Genomic DNA, 21,252 nt, shown 5'->3' with positions numbered 1-21,252 from the left:
GAGTAAGTACCAGTCCATTCATTGTGTGTGTGCCATTTCTTAATATAACAGTTAAAACTAGTTGGCATGAGAGGTTTACACACCTCAGTATTCTGCATCTTTGCATTTTTCTTTCACACTCACTCAGCACTTTCCTGACCACAGTGAACAGAGAATCAACAAAAATACACTTTCAACACCTCGATGTCTGTTTAACACAACTGTACCAAACACATAGCGACAAACTGCCTTCAAAGATCACATCCTCCCTTTTTGAGTAGACATGTTTACTGTGACTCACTGACATACAGTGTTTCTCATGTATGTGATCTACCTGCTGATTTAACAGACGTGAGGAGCAGCTATGAGTTTAACAGCAGCAGCGAGTGGATTTGTTGTCTTCCTTCTCTCTGTACAAGGTACTGTACATCTGCATTTATACTGTGAGGCAGTTAGCACACTTCAGAAATTCAGAGGAAGGAGGGTTTTTAGTAAATAAAAAGATCTGATGTGTGAATGCAAACCCCTGCAACACCAGACATTCACATCTCTCATTAAACTGAAGTCTTTACAGGACGACCAACAGAGAGCTGTCTGTTTTCTACACCAGCAGCATCTCATTATAGACAGTAAAGCTGTGTTTGTGTGGATGGAAGTAATGACTGTGCAAACAAAGAGAAAATCCTCTAAATAACTTGATATAAATAAGATTCATCTCTCTGTGGAACTTCCCATCGTTCTGCAGTCCTCCAAACTCAACGTTAGCCAGCGTTTGTAAGCATTAGAGTAACTTTAGAGGCCGTTTCCACAAGATCTTCCTCCGTGCAGGTTCCCCGACCAACTTTTAGGATTAGGACAACCGCAAGGACTTGAACCCTCAACGGTTTCCCACCCGCAAACACTGACCAAGCTGGGTGTGCTGCTGCCTGGAATCGAACTCCGAACAGAGAATTTTAAGTTGTTAATCACCTCACGTGATGCTACTCAGCCAATCAAAGCTGTGCGTTATGCGAGTCGGGTCAGTGAGTGAGAGCAGTGTTGCCAACTTGGAGACTTTGTCACTAGATTTAGCGATTTATTCAGTCCATTAGGGAAAAGGCGAGAAATATATTAAAAATATTATATTGTAACTCCTTCCCATGCATGCTGCGGCTCTTCCTGTCCTCTCGCGCTGCGTGCGGGGCAGCTTCTCTCTTTCTCTCCGGATCTCTGGATCAGGATGTTAGAGCTTGTAAATATGGAAATAGTTCGTTTGTGCTTCTCTCTCACTCTTTCTCTCTGGATTAAGATGTTACTACAGGTTGTAGATATTGAAATAGTTCGTTTGATCTAATCCCTCCTCCCTCCCTTTGTAGAATTTTTAATTTATTTCTTTTACTTTTTACTTTAAAATATACGATGTCCCCGTAGTGAGTTTGTGATTATTTGGTCAAATATTTCTCTGTCTACATGTTATGTCTTAAATTAAGGTGCTCTCTCCCTCACTGCGCTAAACTGTATGCAAATGAATGCGTCATCAACATGCAAATGAGCGCATGACGTCAGCTGCTTGAAAAGAGTTGGCGACTGTGTGAGAGACACACAGAGACACAGACGAGTCGGAGGAAGAGCTTCACATGGCGTGCTCTACAAGAGAAAAGCAGACAGCGGAAACAGAGCTGTCAGTCCAGAATGGACAGACTCTTTCATGTCCTGTCTTCCCACAGGCAGTTCAAAACCAGTCTGGCTCAAATGTTCCCAGATCGTGGCGATTATTAAAAGCGGCAATGTGAAGCTTCACTACGAGACAAAGCGCAGAGCATCTTTTGAGCAGGTTTAAACGGGGGGGTAACTTTTGAGTATAACTGACTATAAGAGTATCTTTGTCTCACACTGAGTTAAAGTGGGACGGCATGAGAGCCAAAGTCGTTTTCTATTTTAACCGGCACAGCTTTTCTAACCTATACGGTACTGGATTAGCGGTTTAGGAAACTCACAGATCAATTGCATGTATTGATAATCACGTCACGTGGCATGACAGCCAAAGTAGGAAATGCAGCTTCACACACTGAAGCACCTCCACTACAGATGGAAGTCTGTCTCCTGATGTTGTTATGAGTCTGACTGTAGTTTCTGATGTGCTCTGTGTTACAGTGATACAGGGTCAGAATGGCTGGGGAGTGACTTACACCTCTACTCAGATCTGTGCCTTAAAAGGATCAACTGTGGAAATAAGCTGCAGCTACAGATACCCATCCAGAATAAACAGCCTTGATACTACAGTTGAGAAAACATTCTGGGTTACTGAAATGAATGGAAATGAACATGTGGATCTGAGAACAGAGTCAGAGTACGCAGGTCGTGTGCAGTACAGCTGTAATGAGAAGAGCTGCACTCTGAGAATCACAGACCTGAGAGAGAGCGACTCAGCTGAGTACAAGTTCAGGTTCATAACAAACCAACCAGGTGGGAGTTTAACTGGTTCACCTGGAGTCTCTTTGTCTGTCACAGGTAACATTTTCATTCATATATTAAATTATTTCCAAATAGGAAACAATAATATAAATGTGTTGTGTGTTGACAGTGTTGTCTAAAATAATATTCTGTTCCTTCTTCACAGATCCAGATCTGCAGGTGAGGAGACAAAATTCTAACTGGCTGCAGTGTCACAGCAGATGTCGTCTACCTGATCGTCCTTCCTACGTCTGGTACAAAAATGGACAGATGATTCAGGCAGAAACATCTTCTTCTTATTCAGTCTCCTTTAGTTATGCAGACAGCTATTCCTGTGCTGTGAATGGACTGGAGGACTTCCCCTCTCCTTCAGTGTGTGAGTTTACTCCACAATCTTCCACTATTTCCCTATTTATTGATATTTATTCATACTTCTATTACTGCTGTGCAATATCTACCATCTCATAATCATCTTAATAAGCTACACTTAACTTAACTTGACAGCACTCATTATTGCACTATTACCTATTACTTATATTATTACATTGTATTGTACCGTAAATACTTATCAACCTCTAAATCCACTTTGGTACTTATACTTATTTTAGCTTTTATACTTCTATCCACTTTGTACTTAATTTATCTCACCTGTATTATAGTGTATTATATTTTGATTTGCTTAGTACTTCTATTCCTGTGTGCACTGTGGTGACAGTGAGCAGCTGTAACAAAAGAGTTTCCCCTCGGGGATCAATAAAGTATTTCTGATTCTGATTCTGATCTAACAAAACACCAAATGGTGGAGCCTTATAACTACATGTATTTTTAATATGGAGACCCTTATCTTTCAGGTGTCGATGGTCAAACCTGCAACAGAGTGACGTACACTGACAGAAGCATCTGTGCCTTCAAAGGCTCATCAGTGGACATTTCTTGCACATACAACAGTTATTTTTATTCTGATAAATCAACATTGTGGTTCAGTCCTGAACGTAGTCATCAGTGGCAGAATCCTTCACAGCCTGAGGCCCTTAGTGAAGACTCCCAGTATGCAGGTCGTGTTCAGGTCCTTGAGACAGAGAGAGGACGCTCCACTCTGAGAATCACTGACCTGAGAGAGAGCGACTCAGCTGAGTATCGCTTCAAATTCAAAACATGGAGCTTTGAATGGAGGAGTAGTTTACCTGGTACAACTCTGACTGTCACAGGTACTGATGAACACAGACTGATGTAAATACACCAACACAGCACATTTAAAAACCCTGAACATGTTGATAATAATCAGTCATCATGGGTTTGTGTGATTACTGTTGTATAAATAAATACAGTTACTAATGCTCGCTACTACTTCTAGGAATTGTAACTGTTGTGTTGACGTGTATGTACATCGATCATCCATTTTTATAGATCCAGTGATAACAATATTGTTTTCTTGTTCTCATAACCAGCTCTGCAGGTGCAGGTGAGCAGAATAACAGTCCAACAGTCTTATACCAAGGCAGAGCTGAAGTGTCACAGCAGCTGCAGTCCAGCTGGTCGTCTTTCCTACGTCTGGTTCAAGAACGGAGTGAAAATCACAAGGGTGGAGACATCTTCTTATAAAGGCTCGTTTTATCCCGGAGACAACGTCTCCTGTGCTTTTAACGAACATGAGGACTTCCCCTCTCCGTCAGTGTGTGAGTTTACTCCACTGTGTCAGGACAAAAAACATGCATACACACTGACATTACATACAATTACAATTTCAGACGTAACCTCACTGGAGTCTTCTAGATCTTAATGTAGACGCAGCAGTATTATTTATAGAAACAAAGAGCTAAACTGCTGTTGTACCAGTAGAAGAGTCATCGTAAGAAAAGCAATATTCAGATACATGTTGTGATATAACATTTTGAAATTCTTTCCTATCATGTGAATGTTGTTGTTGATTCAGGAATATTAGAAGTATAAAATATGTTGTTGCCACATTTAATGTTTTGGTAGTCATAATGTTTCTGTTATTGAGATGCTCCATTACTTCTGTTGATGATGTCATGGCCAATAGCTCTCAGCTGGAGTTAACTGAACAGTTTTTGTCTGAGACAGGACGGATATTGTTAGCCTTTGACTTTTCATTTTCCACAGTAAAACTTTATACTGGAGTTACCAGTTTCTGAAGATTTATTCCTGACAGACTCGACAGACAGACGGTCTTCATCTTAGTAGTGGTAAATCTGAAAAACAAAACTGCTGCTACAACCACAGAGGCCGGACAAAATATTATGAAATGGGGAACATTTGCAAACTTTTACAACAAAACTAAAACATCTGGACACAAACAAGACTGAATATTTATTTTCAGTCTTGTAAAGATAGCAAGTATGTAGTTGATGATGCAACAGCTGTGAGCATAAAGAGATATTAGGAGGGAGTGTGTTAATAAGTGCCGAGGTTTGTTTTCCAAATTAAACTGAAGGTTTGCTCGTCACCTCCAATAATTCTATAAAGTCTTTATGTTGAATCAACAACTATAACTTAACTGAGAGAGCTGTCAGGACTGACAGACTCAACCAACAGGACCTGAAAACAACCTGCATATATAGAGGAGAATGTGTAGAGCTGTTGAAAGTTACAGATGATTAAAGGCTTGTTATTGGCTGTCAGTTTCCACCAGCAGGAGTCTAACCTGGGACAGCTCCAGGATCAGCACTCTGGACAGCTGCTGTGACGAATACTAGAGATAATCAAAAAGAAACAAAGTAAAATTTTCATGAAAATAGTCAATCGTCTATGATAACATATTCTAATCTTTAAGTAACGCATGTTCATATCCTCCAGATGCTCCAAAGACCTCCTCTGTGTCAGCGAGTCCCTCTGGTGAGATAGTGGAGAACAGTTCAGTGACTCTGACCTGCAGCAGTGATGCTAACCCAGCAGCTAAATACACCTGGTACAAGGAGAATGGAAACCTCAAACCTCTCATTAATGAAGCAGAGCTTGTCTTCAGGTCCATCCAGTCCTCTGACTCTGGAGAGTATTACTGCACAGCTGAGAACGAGCTGGGGAGGAGGACATCTGAACACATCTCTATTAATGTGAGATGTGAGTGAAACAGCGTAAATCTGTCCAGTCTTTGCAGGAGAAGATTTTCCTGATCATGCCGACTGTCTTCAGCTCTGCGTGCTTCACATTCACAGTCTGCTGTAATTCACTGAGCAGCTCCAGGAGATTTTAGGAGTTTTATGCAGTTTTGGGACAAACCGTCACACATCCATTTGTCAGACCTCCTTTAAATACTAAAATGCTGCTCCACACACCTATTCAGAGTTTATGATTTAAATACCATATGTGCTACTGTAGTAACACACCCTTAACCTAGAATAATCCCTGTTAACACTTCTCCTCCAGATGCTCCAAAGACCTCCTCTGTGTCAGTGAGTCCCTCTGGTAAAATCATGGAGGGCAGTTCAGTGAATCTGACCTGCAGCAGTGATGCTAACCCAGCAGCCACTTACACCTGGTACAAGGAGAACCAAACACCACCTCAGGGACTACAAGGCATTTACCGTTTCACCTCCATCAGCTCAGAGGACAGAGGGAGCTACTACTGCAAGTCTGAGAATCACTATGGACAGATCAACTCTTCATCTCTATTTATAGATGTGCAGTGTAAGTGCAACACATTAGAAAATTTATATTTACTACTAATCAGACAATGGATTTACAAAATGTCTTTGGGCCTTTTTTCCTGAAACTGGGCAAAAGCTTAAACCCAAACTCCAATCCTGGCACAGTGCTGCCAACGTGGAAGAGAGGCTGAATACATTATTAGTAGGAGGAACACCGAATCAGCAGGTGGAGTTGGAGGAAGCCTCAGTAACATCCAATCATATGAGTTCCTCTCATCCTCTTTTCAGATGAATTTAGGTTTCAGGAAAATTCCTGTCTGTGTGTAACTTGGCCTGTCGGTCAGATGTGAAATTGGATAAAAACCGAAAAATGGCAAACTCGCTGTAATAATCCCCTCGACACAATGGAAAAAATATTGGGATTCTTTAGAGGAAATATTATTATTTTATTATTATCATATTTTATTCTTTGGACTGGTGCTTACATTTTAAATGCCCCGACAGCTCTGATTTAGGATTCATCCTGACAGTGGACACTATACAGTACTTCAAATGATTTCAGTGTGAAGTTTGAAATGTGTGTGTTTAATATCTTAGCAATTGTGTGTGTAGAGAACCACAGGGGGTCAGTCACCTAACAGCCCGAGCTTGACACTGTGTTGAAAGATGTAATGTCACCGGTGCCATGCCAACCACATGGATATTGCAGGCAGCTCCTCTCTAAGTAAAGCCATGAAAGTTACAATGTCCCAGCGGCACTTTGCTTCACAAACTGTGGAGAAATAATGCTTTGTCCACAATGTGAGAAGAACATTTTTGTGTTTCCTGTGGGAGGCCACTTCTTCACAGAAAAGGGCCACAAAGAGAACACCTGTGGAAAAGGTTCATGTGCAGGTCTATTAGTGGTTATTACAGCCTGCTAGCTAGCTCTGTAGAGGCGACAACAGCCTGTCTCATGAAGCAGGATTTCTAAAGCAGGTGGATAACAGAGTAACAACTGGGGCATCAGAATAACGAATCAAAATATTGCTCCTCCTAGCTCGTGGCAGTCCGTAACTAAAAACAGGCCTGTAAACAAAGATTCATAAGTTGTCTCTCTTTTGTCCTCCAGATGCTCCAAAGACCTCCTCTGTGTCAGTGAGTCCCTCTGATGAGATAGTGGAGGGCAGTTCAATGACTCTGACCTGCAGCAGTGATGCTAACCCAGCAGCTAAATACACCTGGTACAAGAAGAACCAAACACTCCAGGGACCAGAAGCCATTTACCGTTTCACCTCCATCAGCTCAGAGGACAGCGGGAGCTACCACTGCAAGTCTGAGAATGAGTATGGACAGATCAACTCCACATCTGTACACATAGATGTCCAGTGTAAGTGCAACACATCAGACAGTTTTACCTGTTACCCAGCGGCGGGTTGTATTTTTGTGATCCCTCTGATGTCCACTGTCTGCTGAGAAAGGTCAAATGTTTTCTCGGGGCGAAACCGATGTTTCAATCCAATATTCCCACAAACTGCAGGTTCCAACGAAGGAGAAGAGTAGAGCAGAATGGCACAACCTGAGAAAATATTGGATTCAAACATTAGCTTTGCTCCGAGCTAACATTTGATCTGTCCAGGCAGAAAGCAGACACAAGCTGCTGCTGGGTAACGAGTAAAAGATAAACATGACTTATCTGCTAAGATTTGCATAGAACACGAACCAAATCACGGAGTAACACAGGAAGTGCTGAGGTCACAAATAGGGCCTCGGAGGGATACGTCCTGATAGTATGTAGGTTTCTGGCCGAGACACAACACTGGCAGTAAACCTACACACAGCTACCAGGACAAAGATACCCACTCAGTCTAACTGAGACTACTGAGACCTCATGTTAGCTGCAGCTGAACTTTAGACAGCATTTTGCACAGAATGAGAACAGTAGATTTAACCCTCATTTCTTACAGTGTAGTCGTGCTGAAACAGGATCGCTGCATGGCCAGTGTGGAGAGGAGGACTGACTGCAGTGACCAACGACTCTTTCAACGGGCATATGGCAATTAAAGTATTACATTAAGATAAACTCAACAATGAACCTATGGTCGGCCTGTTGAATGACAACGTTTTGCGACTTGCTGTATTTTTGGTTTAGATATGTGTCCTGTGAAATATAGACATGCTTTCATTCTGTGTTGATTTGTTTTAGATATTTTCATTATTACAAAGCTTACAGCTTTAATGAGTTAGGAGTAATTCACCTTGTAAATGCCTCTCTTGTCCATTCTGATATAATAAAACATGTTAATATTGTATTTTCACTAATTGCCATAGATACATGTTAGTCACTACAGCTTCTCTCCTAACATGTTGGGAATTTTGAAAAGTGGAGCATTAGTAGATAGGGCATTAGATAAATTATGACATCTCTTGTTTATATGTTATTAATGTTTCTCTTTGGTGCCCCTCCCAGTAGGTGGTAGTCGAACCGACAACACTGTTTGCTTAAAAACTGTATTTCTATACATGTTCTCCTCCAGATGCTCCAAAGCTTCCCTCTGTGTCAGCGAGTCCCTCTGGTCAGATAGTGGAGGGCAGTTCAGTGAATCTGACCTGTAGCAGTGATGCTAACCCAGCAGCTAATTATACCTGGTACAAGGAGAACGAAGACTCACCAAAAGCATCAGGACAGATCTTCACCATCACTGACTTCAGACCTGAACACAGTGGGAATTATTACTGTGAAGCCCAGAACAGCAGAGGAAGTACTGACTCCACCTTACATCTGATTGTTGTGGCAGGTACGTTTCTCCATGACACTAATTGGCTGATTAACAGACAGCGTCACCTGGCAAACTGATTTATGAATCAAACCCCAGTAAGGTCCAGTGCAGTTTATCTAATAACTGTCTATCTCCATTTCTAGATAAATCAGCAATGATAATGAATATCATCAGGTTGACTCTGGTGGTCGTGATGCTGATTCCTCTGCTTCTTTCTTGTCCTTGGATGAGGTGAAACTATAAAAATTAAGCAGTTAGAATATTTACTTTCATAGTTTGGGCGTTTGATTAAACTTTTTATGTATTTGCTTGTTTTTGGATTCATTTCAGGAAGAAGAAAACTCTGAGCTCCACCCCTGAACCAAATGAACCCATAGAGACTATGGAGGTGAGAGAGATATTGGGCGACAGAACTTACTCTACCAAAGGGTTATACTTTGTTGTCTTATAAAGTCAGAGGAACTCATTTTGTTGTTAATATATGAGGTCATAAAGGCAATTTACATATAACTTGATCAGCATCATCTTTCTTAATTGACACCACCAGTGTTTATTTACCTTCACACATTTTCCAGCCACGTTTACAGTTTGCAGATGTCCTTTGAACCAAAGAGCAATTGAAGGTTTTGCTTTAAACATGTCTGAGTACATTTTAATATAAAATCTTATTGCTTCCAAATTCCATTAATGAGGCCTTTGACTCTCATCTTGTTTTCTCTCCCCATCAGTTGGAGTCTGGTCCTGATTATACCAACGCCTCAGCCTTGAACCAAAACTGTATGTGACTTTCTTCAGATGCAGTCAAACCAGGGGGGACTCACCTGGATGGAAACAGAGAGAAGTACAACATTGAAGTAGTCCAGCGGAGAACGGGGGGCTGTGGAGGATGAGGGGGAAGTGGATACATTTACCTTCAACTCCAAACGTTTTCATTTTCAGTTTTCAGCAGCAGGTAGACGTCAGCAGCACAGGCAGTCAGCAGCAGCATGTAGCAGAAGATTTGAGTAGAATGTAAGCTTTATTTTACCTGTGCAGGAAAACTACATATGTTCAGGATTTAACTTGGTTTGCAAAATGATATTTTAAAGTTTTATGTAATGAATTGCTTTTACAAAATACTGATTGCCCTATCACATCACACCTGTCGTGGCAGAGAAAGCCAATAAAGTCTGTTCAAAACAGACATGTCGAACTGAAAGCAAAGTATTTCACAGCATGTACAGTCTATACTGAAACACACTGGAATCAAACATGAGCCCAGCTCTGTCACACTGTGTTAGCTGTAACATTTTCAAAGTGTTGCAGTGGCGGATTGAAATAAACAGCCAGCTTCCACAACAACTCTGTAGTTTGAACATCATTTCAGTTCCCTGTCACTGCTGCAGAGGGCGATAGTGTGCAGAAAGGTTTGGATTTCAGCTTTAAACAAACTCTTTTTGTGATTGTTATTCAGAATAAAGTTTGTATTTATCAGTAATGAACACAAATCAAATGTAAATCAGTTTGCTCTGACTTTTTTCTCACAAATATTCCAATTCTCAGATATTAGTAGAGATCAGGATCATTTCTTTGGTTAAAACAGTTTATAAAGTTCTTGTGCACGCAGCCTAAAAACAGGTTCAGATACACGTCAGTCTGAGAATTTTCTAATCTGAGAAGCTTTATGAATACAGGCCCTGTCCCGTCATACCGATAATATCTCTTGCATAGAGACTGAAAGATTTCTTTCTATCCTGAGTCTTCACAGTATAATGAACATGTGTTGCTTTGGTAGAAACACGAGGTGGATGATCACAGAGGTCCTGCTGGCAGTAGCCAAAGCAACACGATCTGATCCGTGATCAGCAACATTATTAGAGGAAGAAGTCTGTTCAACTGTTAAAGTATTTGCGTTTTGACAGCAGTGAAGTGACAATCATCTGTCATTTTGTGAGATTTACTGTGCAGTTTTCAAGAAGTGCATGGCTATAAGATAAGGCAGAACTGTATTTATCGCGAGGGAAATTGTTATATATATGTAGGTTACCGGTAAGGATCACTCTTGGTGAGTTGCATATAGTGGGTTTCTTATTTTTTTGCATGTTTGTCACACTTAAATGTTTCAGATCATCCAACAAATTTAAATATTAGTCAAAGATAACACAAGTAAACACAAAATGCAGTTTTTAAATGAAGGTTCTTATTATTAAGAGAAAACAAAATCCAAACCTACATGGCCCTGTGTGAAAAAGTGATTGCCCCCTAAACCTAATAACTGGTTGGGCCACCCTTAGCAGCAACAACTGCAATCAAGCGTTTGCGATAACTTGCAATGAGTCTTTTACAGCGCTGTGGAGGAATTTTGGCCCACTCATCTTTGCAGAATTGTTGTAATTCAGCCACATTGGAGGTTGAACTGCCTTTTTGTCATGCCACAGCATCTCAATAGGATTCAGGTGACTTTTTATGACTCCAAAGTCTTCGTTTTGTTCTTCCTTCAGCCATTCAGAGGTTGACCTGTTGGTGTGTTTTTGATCATTGTCCTGCTGCAGAACCCAAGTTCGCTTCAGCTTGAGGTCACGAACAGATGGCCGGACATTCTCCTTTAGGAGTTTTTAGTAGACAGCAGAATTCAAGGTTCCAAAGTCAGTACTTTGTTAGTTCCAAGTACTGTTTGTATATGTATGAGAAGTGACATATAGCCACGCATGTACAATATCAAATCTCAAGTACAGATAGGTATATGTAGTTAATTTGAAATGTTCAATGAAAATGTCCATTATATGACACATTAGGTCCCATAATCTCATTTTCTGTATATATTTGTACTACGTGTTTTTTTGCTCACGTGACAAAGGTCCAGAGCTGAATTTACATTTAAATTGAAACTCACCTGTTCAAAGTGGCCTTCTAACTATAATCATCATTGTACTGTGCATCTCCCTTATATCCTTACAGTGTCACTGTTTTATCCCCCAACCTGCACGTGTCTGCCCACTTCATGTCTCCTGTTTCCTTTGGTCTATGTTGGTGTTTTGCCATCTTTTGCTGTTTTTATCTGTATGAGTAAGTACCAGTCCATTCATTGTGTGTGTGCCATGTCAGTTAAAACTAGTTGGCATGAGAGGTTTACACACCTCAGTATTCTGCATCTTTGCATTTTTCTTTCACACTCACTCAGCACTTTCCTGACCACAGAGTGAACAGAGAATAATCAAAAATACACTTTTTATTCATTTACTCCGTCTAAGAATCTGTACTTTTATCCTGTTCAGTTCAGCTGCCTCATGGGTCACAGGTTAAACGCAGTCCTGTTCCTTCACTGCACCTTCAGACTGTATGACGTCCTGCCTCAGTGCACGTAGAGATTAACTGCAGAGAGCAGGGGTACATCTTTTCAAAGCAGGAGAAGGAATTGTGGTTTCTGATGTGCTCTGTGTTACAGTGGCACAGGGTCAGAATGACTGAGGAGAGACTTACACTTCTACTCAGATCTGTGCCTTAAAAGGATCAGCTGTGGACATACGCTGCACCTACAGATACCCATCCAGAATACATGACCATGAGAATACAGCTGAGTACAAGTTCATGTTCATAACAAACCAACCAGGTGGGAGTTTTACTGGTTCACCTGGAGTCTCTTTGTCTGTCACAGGTAACATTTCCATCTGATGATATGTCAGTTCTCCACATGTTTAACATCTTGGAAGGATGACTGTCATTGTGTATCTATCAGCGTGTGTGGACTGTTTCCTTCTGTTGTGCTCTTCGCTGAGTCAGGTCTCCATGTGCAGGTGTTGAGCAGACCATCACTAAAGTATCCTTACTGGGGATCATTTCAGTGTCACGGCAGTTGTGTTCTGCCTGATCGTCCTTCCTACGTCTGGTACAAGAATGGACAGACGGAGGACACACGTCCTTCTTATTCAGACGAGTATTGTCCTTCAGACAGCTTTTTGTGTGCTGCAAAAGGACAAGAGGATTTCCCCTCTCGCTCAGTGTGTGACTTTACTCCACAGTGTTCCTCTAACATAACTCCATCTGGTGGCGCCTTTTAGTTACTGTGCTGTACCATGACTGCATATGTGTACTGTGTGTATGTGAGTGACCTCACTTCCCCTTTCTGTATTAGCATTTCTCATTGAGCTCTACAGGAGCACTGCCTGCTCTGTGTTCCTGCAGTGAAAGATGTAGTTGTACCAGTGCTGTTTTAAAATCCTTGTATCTGTCAGGTGTCTACAATCAAACCTGCAGCAGAGTGACTTCCACTGACAGAAGCATCTGTGCCTCCAAAGACTCATCGGTGGACATTTCTTGCACGTACGAGAGTCGTGAAGAAGATGTAGAATCAAAATTCTGGTTCACCCGTGTGCTCGTGTGTGCATGTTCGTCCTCCCCCTGCACGAGACAAACAAAACGGGGACCCACTCATAAAACATCACTGTCATTTCCATAAACTATATCTGAAGAAGTTACTTCATCCTTTGCAAAACAACAGTAAGAATAATACAAAAGAATAATGAAGATTAGAATACCAATACTAATCATTAACAATCATCAACTTGGAGATTTACAGGCAATATGCATCTGCTGATGCATATTAATGATGTAAAGAGGAACGAAGCCAGGGCGCCGTTCAACACCTCGATTTCTGTTTAACACAACTGTGCTAAACACATAGAGACAAACTGCCTTCGAAGATCACACCCTCCCTTTTTGAGTAGACATGTTTACTGTGACTAACTGACATACAGTGTTTCTCATGTATGTGATCTACCTGCTGATTTAACAGACGTGAGGAGCAGCTATGAGTTTAACAGCAGCAGCGAGTGGATTTGTTGTCTTCCTTCTCTCTGTACAAGGTACTGTACATCTGCATTTATACTGTGAGGCAGTTAGCACACTTCAGGAATTCAGAGGAAGGAGGGTTTTTAGTAAATAAAAAGAATCTCTCATTAAACTGAAGTCTTTACAGGACGACCAACAGAGAGCTGTCTGTTTTCTACACCAGCAGCATCTCATTATAGACAGTAAAGCTGTGTTTGTGTGGATGGAAGTAATGACTGTGCAAACAAAGAGAAAATCCTCTAAATAACTTGTTATTAATAAGATTCATCTCTCTGTGGAACTTCCCATCGTTCTGCAGTCCTCCAAACTCAACGTTAGCCAGCGTTTGTAAGCATTAGAGTAACTTTAGAGGCCGTTTCCACAAGATCTTCCTCCGTGCAGGTTCCCCGACCAACTTTTAGGATTAGGACAACCGCAAGGACTTGAACCCTCAACGGTTTCCCACCCGCAAACACTGACCAAGCTGGGTGTGCTGCTGCCTGGAATCGAACTCCGAACAGAGAATTTTAAGTTGTTAATCACCTCACGTGATGCTACTCAGCCAATCAAAGCTGTGCGTTATGCGAGTCGGGTCAGTGAGTGAGAGCAGTGTTGCCAACTTGGAGACTTTGTCACTAGATTTAGAGACTTATTCAGACCATTAGGGAAAAGGCGAGAAATATATTAAAAATATTATATTGTAACTCCTTCCCATGCATGCTGCGGCTCTTCCTGTCCTCTCGCGCTGCGTGCGGGGCAGCTTCTCTCTTTCTCTCCGGATCTCTGGATCAGGATGTTAGAGCTTGTAAATATGGAAATAGTTCGTTTGTGCTTCTCTCTCACTCTTTCTCTCTGGATTAAGATGTTACTACAGGTTGTAGATATTTAAATAGTTCGTTTGATCTAATCCCTCCTCCCCCTTTGTAGAATTTTTAATATTTTTTTAAACTTAAAATATACGATGTCCCCGTAGTGAGTTTGTGATTATTTGGTCAAATATTTCTCTGTCTACATGTTATGTCTTAAATTAAGGTGCTCTCTCCCTCACTGCGCTAAGCTGTATGCAAATGAATGCGTCATCAACATGCAAATGAGCGCATGACGTCAGCTGCTTTCATTGGAAAAGAGTTGGCGACTGTGTGAGAGACACACAGAGACACAGACGAGTCGGAGGAAGAGCTTCACATGGCGTGCTCTACAAGAGAAAAGCAGACAGCGGAAACAGAGCTGTCAGTCCAGAATGGACAGACTCTTTCATGTCCTGTCTTCCCACAGGCAGTTCAAAACCAGTCTGGCTCAAATGTTCCCAGATCGTGGCGATTATTAAAAGCGGCAATGTGAAGCGCCACTACGAGACAAAGCGCAGAGCATCTTTTGAGCAGGTTTAAACGGGGGGGTAACTTTTGAGTATAACTGACTATAAGAGTATCTTTGTCTCACACGGAGTTAAAGTGGGACGGCATGAGAGCCAAAGTCGTTTTCTGCACAGCTTTTCTAACCTTTCCGGTAATGGAAGTTTAGGAAACTCACAGATCAATTGCATGCATTGATAATCACCTCACGTGGCATGACAGCCAAAGTAGGAAATGCAGCTTCACACACTGAAGCACCTCCACTACAGATGGAAGTCTGTCTCCTGATGTTGTTATGAGTCTGACTGTAGTTTCTGATGTGCTCTGTGTTACAGTGATACAGGGTCAGAATGGCTGGGGAGTGACTTACACCTCTACTCAGATCTGTGCCTTAAAGGGATCAACTGTGGAAATAAGCTGCAGCTACACATACCCATCCAGAATAAACAGCCTTGATACTACAGTTGAGAAAACATTCTGGGTTACTAAAATGAATGGAAATGAACGTGTGGATCTGAGAACAGAGTCAGAGTACGCAGGTCGTGTGCAGTACAGCTGTAATGAGAAGAGCTGCACTCTGAGAATCACAGACGTGAGAGAGAGCGACTCAGCTGAGTACAAGTTCAGGTTCATAACAAACCAACCAGGTGGGAGTTTTACTGGTTCACCTGGAGTCACTTTGTCTGTCACAGGTAACATTTTCATTCATATATTAAATTATTTCCAAATAGGAAACAATAATATAAATGTGTTGTGTGTATGTTGACAGTGTTGTCTACAATAACATTCCTGTTCCTTCTTCACAAATCCAGATCTGCAGGTGCAGGTGAACAGATCTTCTTTGTATACTAATTGGACAGAGCTGCAGTGTCACAGCGGATGTCTGCCTGATCGTTCTTCCTACGTCTGGTACAAAAATGGACAGATGATTCAGGCAGAAACATCTTCTTATTCAGACTCCTTTGGTTCTGCAGACAGCTATTCCTGTGCTGTGAAAGGACTGGAGGACTTCCCCTCTCCGTCAGTGTGTGAGTTTACTCCACATTTTATTTGTGATTCAGGAATATTAGAAGTATAAAATATGTTGTTGCCACATTTAATGTTTTGGTAGTTATAATGTTTCTGTTATTGAGATGCTCCATTACTTCTGTTGATGATGTCATGCCCAAAAGACTAGAGATAATCAAAAAGAAACAAAGAGAAATACATTTTAATCGTCCATGTAACCCTTTCACCACAGGCTCGTGACATGAGGAACACTCCATGTGGAACTCACTAAAGTATTAAACCCCTTTAAACTCCAATACTTGGTAAAATGGTGAAAGAGACATCTCTCTGTATAAGAACCTGTCTAGGGTAAACTGTGACTCTCACTCTCTTTAATATCTAATGAGAGGCTAAGGGAATAATCCTGCTTTTAATAACACAATAAAATGTTCCTACAGAAATACCTGAATTAACCTCTTCAGTTATACAGCACGTGATGAGAAACAACAGCACAAACACAATATCTCAGTTTCGACTTTGTTTTAACTGAATGCAGAAATCCCACATATCAAAATACAGAAAAACCCACTATGAGAGCTAACCTAGCTAACTCGCTTCACAGTAAAACACACACTTTGTCGGCAGTAAGCAGTCCCAAACTCACACTCGTATGAGTTAACCAGCCAACAGCTCACAGTGCAACATAAATTAAAAAAGTACACAATAAACACTAATTATATGGTCTATGTCTACTCTCACAAGTGTTCAACTGTCTTTTTTCTCCAACTCCCTCTTCCTTCTGGCGTGATTACCCAGAGGTCAACAGGAAATCAAACTCTTCCAGGTCATTCATTCTCTAAAGTAAACAAGAATTATTATTAAGCTTGTTTAGATTCTGAACAAGCCTTGAAACACCTTGAAAAAATATATATATTAACTGTAAATTACTCAATCAGTGAGTAAAATATGAATAGTTGAATAATAAATCCTGTTACAGATGCACAAAACATTTCAATAAATCTAATGTAGCCTGCATTAACATCAGCTGAATAGGAGTTATGCATCTTTTCAATAATTGGCAATAATCCACAGGTTTAAAGGTGAAAGAAATACAAACAACTGTTGTAAATCAGGTTATTACATCTATAATAGTGTATTCTAAAGGTTCAGTGTGTAAGATTTAGGGGGCTCTATTTGCAGAATATGGCATAAATCTAATATAATATTCATCAGTATGTTTTCATTACCTTAGAATAAGTCCTTTATATCTACAGAGGGAGCGGGTCCTCCTCCACGGAGTCTGCCATGAGGCGAGCGGTATTCAAATGGTTGAAAACTACAATTTCACCGCTAGATGCCACTAAATCCTGCACACTCACCCTATAAGTAACGCATGTTCATATCTCCTCCAGATGCTCCAAAGACCTCCTCTGTGTCAGCGAGTCCCTCTGGTGAGATAGTGGAGAACAGTTCAGTGACTCTGACCTGCAGCAGTGATGCTAACCCAGCAGCTAAATACACCTGGTACAAGGAGAATGGAAACCTCAAACCTCTCATTAATGAAGCAGAGCTTATCTTCAGGTCCATCCAGTCCTCTGACTCTGGAGAGTATTACTGCACAGCTGAGAACGAGCTGGGGAGGAGGACATCTGAACACATCTTTATTAATGTGAGATGTGAGTGAAACAGCTAACTTAAAAGTAACAAACAGCGTAAATCTGTCCAGTCTTTGCAGGAGAACATTTGACTGATCATGCCGACTGTCTTCAGCTCTGCGTGCTTCACATTCACAGTCTGCTGTAATTCACTGAGCAGCTCCAGGAGATTTTAGGAGTTTTATGCAGTTTTGGGACAAACCGTCACACATCCGTTTGTCAGACCTCCTTTAAATACTAAAATGCTGGTACACACAGCTATTCACAGTTTATGATTTAAATATCATATGTGCTACTGTAGTAACACACCCTTAACCTAGAATAATCCCTGTTAACACTTCTCCTCCAGATGCTCCAAAGACCTCCTCTGTGTCAGTGAGTCCCTCTGGTAAAATCATGGAGGGCAGTTCAGTGACTCTGACCTGCAGCAGTGATGCTAACCCAGCAGCTACTTACACCTGGTACAAGGAGAACCAAACACCACCTCAGGGACTACAAGGCATTTACCGTTTCACCTCCATCAGCTCAGAGGACAGAGGGAACTACTACTGCAAGTCTGAGAATCACTATGGACAGATCAACTCTTCATCTCTATTTATAGATGTGCAGTGTAAGTGCAACACATTAGAAAATTTATATTTACTACTAATCAGACAATGGATTTAAAAATGTCTTTGGGCCTTTTTTCCTGAAACTGGGCAAAAGCTTAAACCCAAACTCCAATCCTGGCACAGTGCTGCCAACGTGGAAGAGAGGCTGAATACATTATTAGTAGGAGGAACACCGAATCAGCAGGTGGAGTTGGAGGAAGCCTCAGTAACATCCAATCATATGAGTTCCTCTCATCCTCTTTTCAGATGAATTTAGGTTTCAGGAAAATTCCTGTCTGTGTGTAACTTGGCCTGTCTGTCAGATGTGAAATTGGATGTAAACCGAAAAATGGAAAACTCGCTGTAATAATCCCCTCGACACAATGGAAAAAATATTGTGATTCTTTAGAGGAAATATTATTATTTTATTATTATTATATTTTATTCTTTGGACTGGTGCTTACATTTTAAATGCCCCGACAGCTCTGATTTAGGATTCATCCTGACAGTGGACACTATACAGTACTTCAAATGATTTCAGTGTGAAGTTTGAAATGTGTGTGTTTAATATCTTAGCAGTTGTGTGTGTGTGTGTGTGTGTGTAGAGAACCACAGGGGGTCAGTCACCTAACAGCCCGAGCTTGACACTGTGTTGAAAGATGTAATGTCAGCGTTGTCATGCCAACCACATGGATATTGCATGCAGCTCCTCTCTAAGTAAAGCCATGAAAGTTACAATGTCCCAGCGGCACTTTGCTTCACAAACTGTGGAGAAATAATGCTTTGTCCACAATGTGAGAAGAACAGTTTTGTGATTCCTGTGGGAGGCCACTTCTTCACAGAAAAGGGCCACAAAGAGAACACCTGTGGAAAAGTTTCATGTGCAGGTCTATTAGTGGTTATTACAGCCTGCTAGCTAGCTCTGTAGAGGCGACAACAGCCTGTCTCAAGAAGCAGGTTTTCTAAAGCAGGTGGATAACAGAGTAACAACTGGGGCATCAGAATAATGAATCAAAATAATTGTATTGCTCCTCCTAGCTCGTGGCAGTCTGTGCCTAAAAACAGGCCTGTAAACAAAGATTCATAAGTTGTCTCTCTTTTGTCCTCCAGATGCTCCAAAGACCTCCTCTGTGTCAGTGAGTCCCTCTGGTGAGATAGTGGAGGGCAGTTCAGTGACTCTGACCTGCAGCAGTGATGCTAACCCAGCAGCTAAATACACCTGGTACAAGGAGAACCAAACACTCCAGGGACCAGAAGGCATTTACCGTTTCACCTCCATCAGCTCAGGGGACAGCGGGAGCTACTACTGCAAGTTTGAGAATGAGTATGGCCAGATCAACTCCACATCTGTACACATAGATGTCCAGTGTAAGTGCAACACATCAGACAGTTTTACCTGTTATCCAGCGGCAGGTTGTATTTTTGTGATCCCTCTGATGTCCACTGTCTGCTGAGAAACGTGTTTTCTCGGGGCGAAACCGATGTTTCAATCCATTATTCTCACAAACTGCAGGTTGCAACGAAGGAGAAGAGTAGAGCAGAGTGGCACAATCTGAGAAAATATTGGATTCAAATCTGTCCAGGCAGAAAGCAGACATCTGAGATTAAGAAAATACTTCTGAAGACACAAGCTGCTGCTGGGTAACGAGTAAAAGATAAACGTTTTGACTTATCTGCTAAGATTTGCATAGAACACGAACCAAATCACGGAGTAACACAGGAAGTGCTGAGGTCACAAATAGGGCCTCGGAGGGATACGTCCTGATAGTATGTAGGTTTCTGGCCGAGACACAACACTGGCAGTAAACCTACACACAGCTACCAGGACAAAGATACCCACTCAGTCTAACTGAGACTACTGAGACCTCATGTTAGCTGCGGCTGAACTTTAGACAGCATTTTGCACAGAATGAGAACAGTAGATTTAACCCTCATTTCTTACAGTGTAGTCGTGCTGAAACAGGATCGCTGCATGGCCAGTGTGGAGAGGAGGACTGACTGCAGTGACCAATGACTCTCTCAACGGGCATATGGCAACTAAAGTATTACATTTAGATAAACTCAACAATGAACCTATGGTCGGCCTGTTGAATGACGTTTTGCGACTTGCTGTATTTTTGGTTTAGATATGTGTCCTGTGAAATATAGACATGCTTTCATTCTGTGTTGATTTGTTTTAGATATTTTCATTGTTACAAAGCTTACAGCTTTAATGAGTTAGGAGTAATTCACCATGCAAACGCCTGTCTTGTCCATTCTGATATATTGTCCATTATTTGTTTCTCTCTGATGCCCCTCCCAGTAGGTGGTGTTCGAACCGACAACACTGTTTGCCTAAAAACGGTATTTCTGTACATGTTCTCCTCCAGATGCTCCAAAGCTTCCCTCTGTGTCAGCGAGTCCCTCTGGTCAGATAGTGGAGGGCAGTTCAGTGACTCTGACCTGTAGCAGTGATGCTAACCCAGCAGCTAATTATACCTGGTACAAGGAGAACGAAGACTCACCAAAAGCATCAGGACAGATCTTCACCATCACTGACGTCAGACCTGAACACAGTGGGAATTATTACTGTGAAGCCCAGAACAGCAGAGGAAGTACTAACTCCAGCTTACATCTGACTGTTGTGGCAGGTCAGTTATATCATTTGCCTACACACACCTGTTAACTGCAGAGTTTACATCCACCTGACAAGGTGCCACCACAGCACAACATTTAGGGGTCCTCACACATCTTTGAGCTGACCTTGGGTTATAGTAGCTCACCTTACCTTAGTTTGGATTATTTTTACACTGTGAGACCTTTGACAAAACAACCCCCCTCTCAAAAAACACACTTAAATGAATTATTTGTGTCCAATTATCAGTCACTGTTGGACGCAAGAATTCCAGTAACTTTCCATTGTTTGTGCTTGATCACTGTTTTCCAGGTTCATGGAAATTTCCAGTTGCTCTATCAGTCACTGTTATTTGTCTGGTCTTCATACTTCTCTCTGTCTTGCTATGGATTAGGTGAGCACTTCAGTTTCTCTGTGATTAAATTTCTGTGTGCTAAGCACTTTTACATGCTGTGAACTGAGAATATTG

General features: G+C 41.5%; 1 protein-coding gene across 3 annotated transcripts in view; it reads left to right on the top strand.

Annotated features, from left to right (window-relative positions):
* Positions 1–21,252, top strand: part of LOC122873607 (B-cell receptor CD22-like) — a 37,524-nt gene that overhangs the window by 13,568 nt on the left and 2,704 nt on the right. Inside the window, exons 7-13 of one of the 3 annotated variants that reach the window (XM_044190537.1) lie at positions 5,230–5,493; positions 5,800–6,060; positions 7,132–7,389; positions 8,537–8,797; positions 8,923–9,010; positions 9,110–9,167; positions 9,508–10,120. In XM_044190537.1, coding sequence (XP_044046472.1) covers positions 5,230–5,493; positions 5,800–6,060; positions 7,132–7,389; positions 8,537–8,797; positions 8,923–9,010; positions 9,110–9,167; positions 9,508–9,564 — 1,247 coding nt within the window. In that variant the 3' untranslated portion in view covers positions 9,565–10,120. Of the gene's footprint in view, positions 1–5,229; positions 5,494–5,799; positions 6,061–7,131; positions 7,390–8,536; positions 8,798–8,922; positions 9,011–9,109; positions 9,168–9,507; positions 10,121–17,336; positions 17,601–17,928; positions 18,190–19,279; positions 19,538–20,538; positions 20,800–21,095; positions 21,178–21,252 lie in introns of those variants that run through there. The other 2 variants (XM_044190535.1, XM_044190536.1) reach the window with 2 other exon arrangements.

The sequence above is a fragment of the Siniperca chuatsi genome, linkage group LG3 (genome assembly GCF_020085105.1).
Source record: "Siniperca chuatsi isolate FFG_IHB_CAS linkage group LG3, ASM2008510v1, whole genome shotgun sequence".
Lineage (NCBI taxonomy): Eukaryota > Metazoa > Chordata > Actinopteri > Centrarchiformes > Sinipercidae > Siniperca > Siniperca chuatsi.
This window is presented reverse-complemented; position numbering and strand designations above follow the sequence as displayed.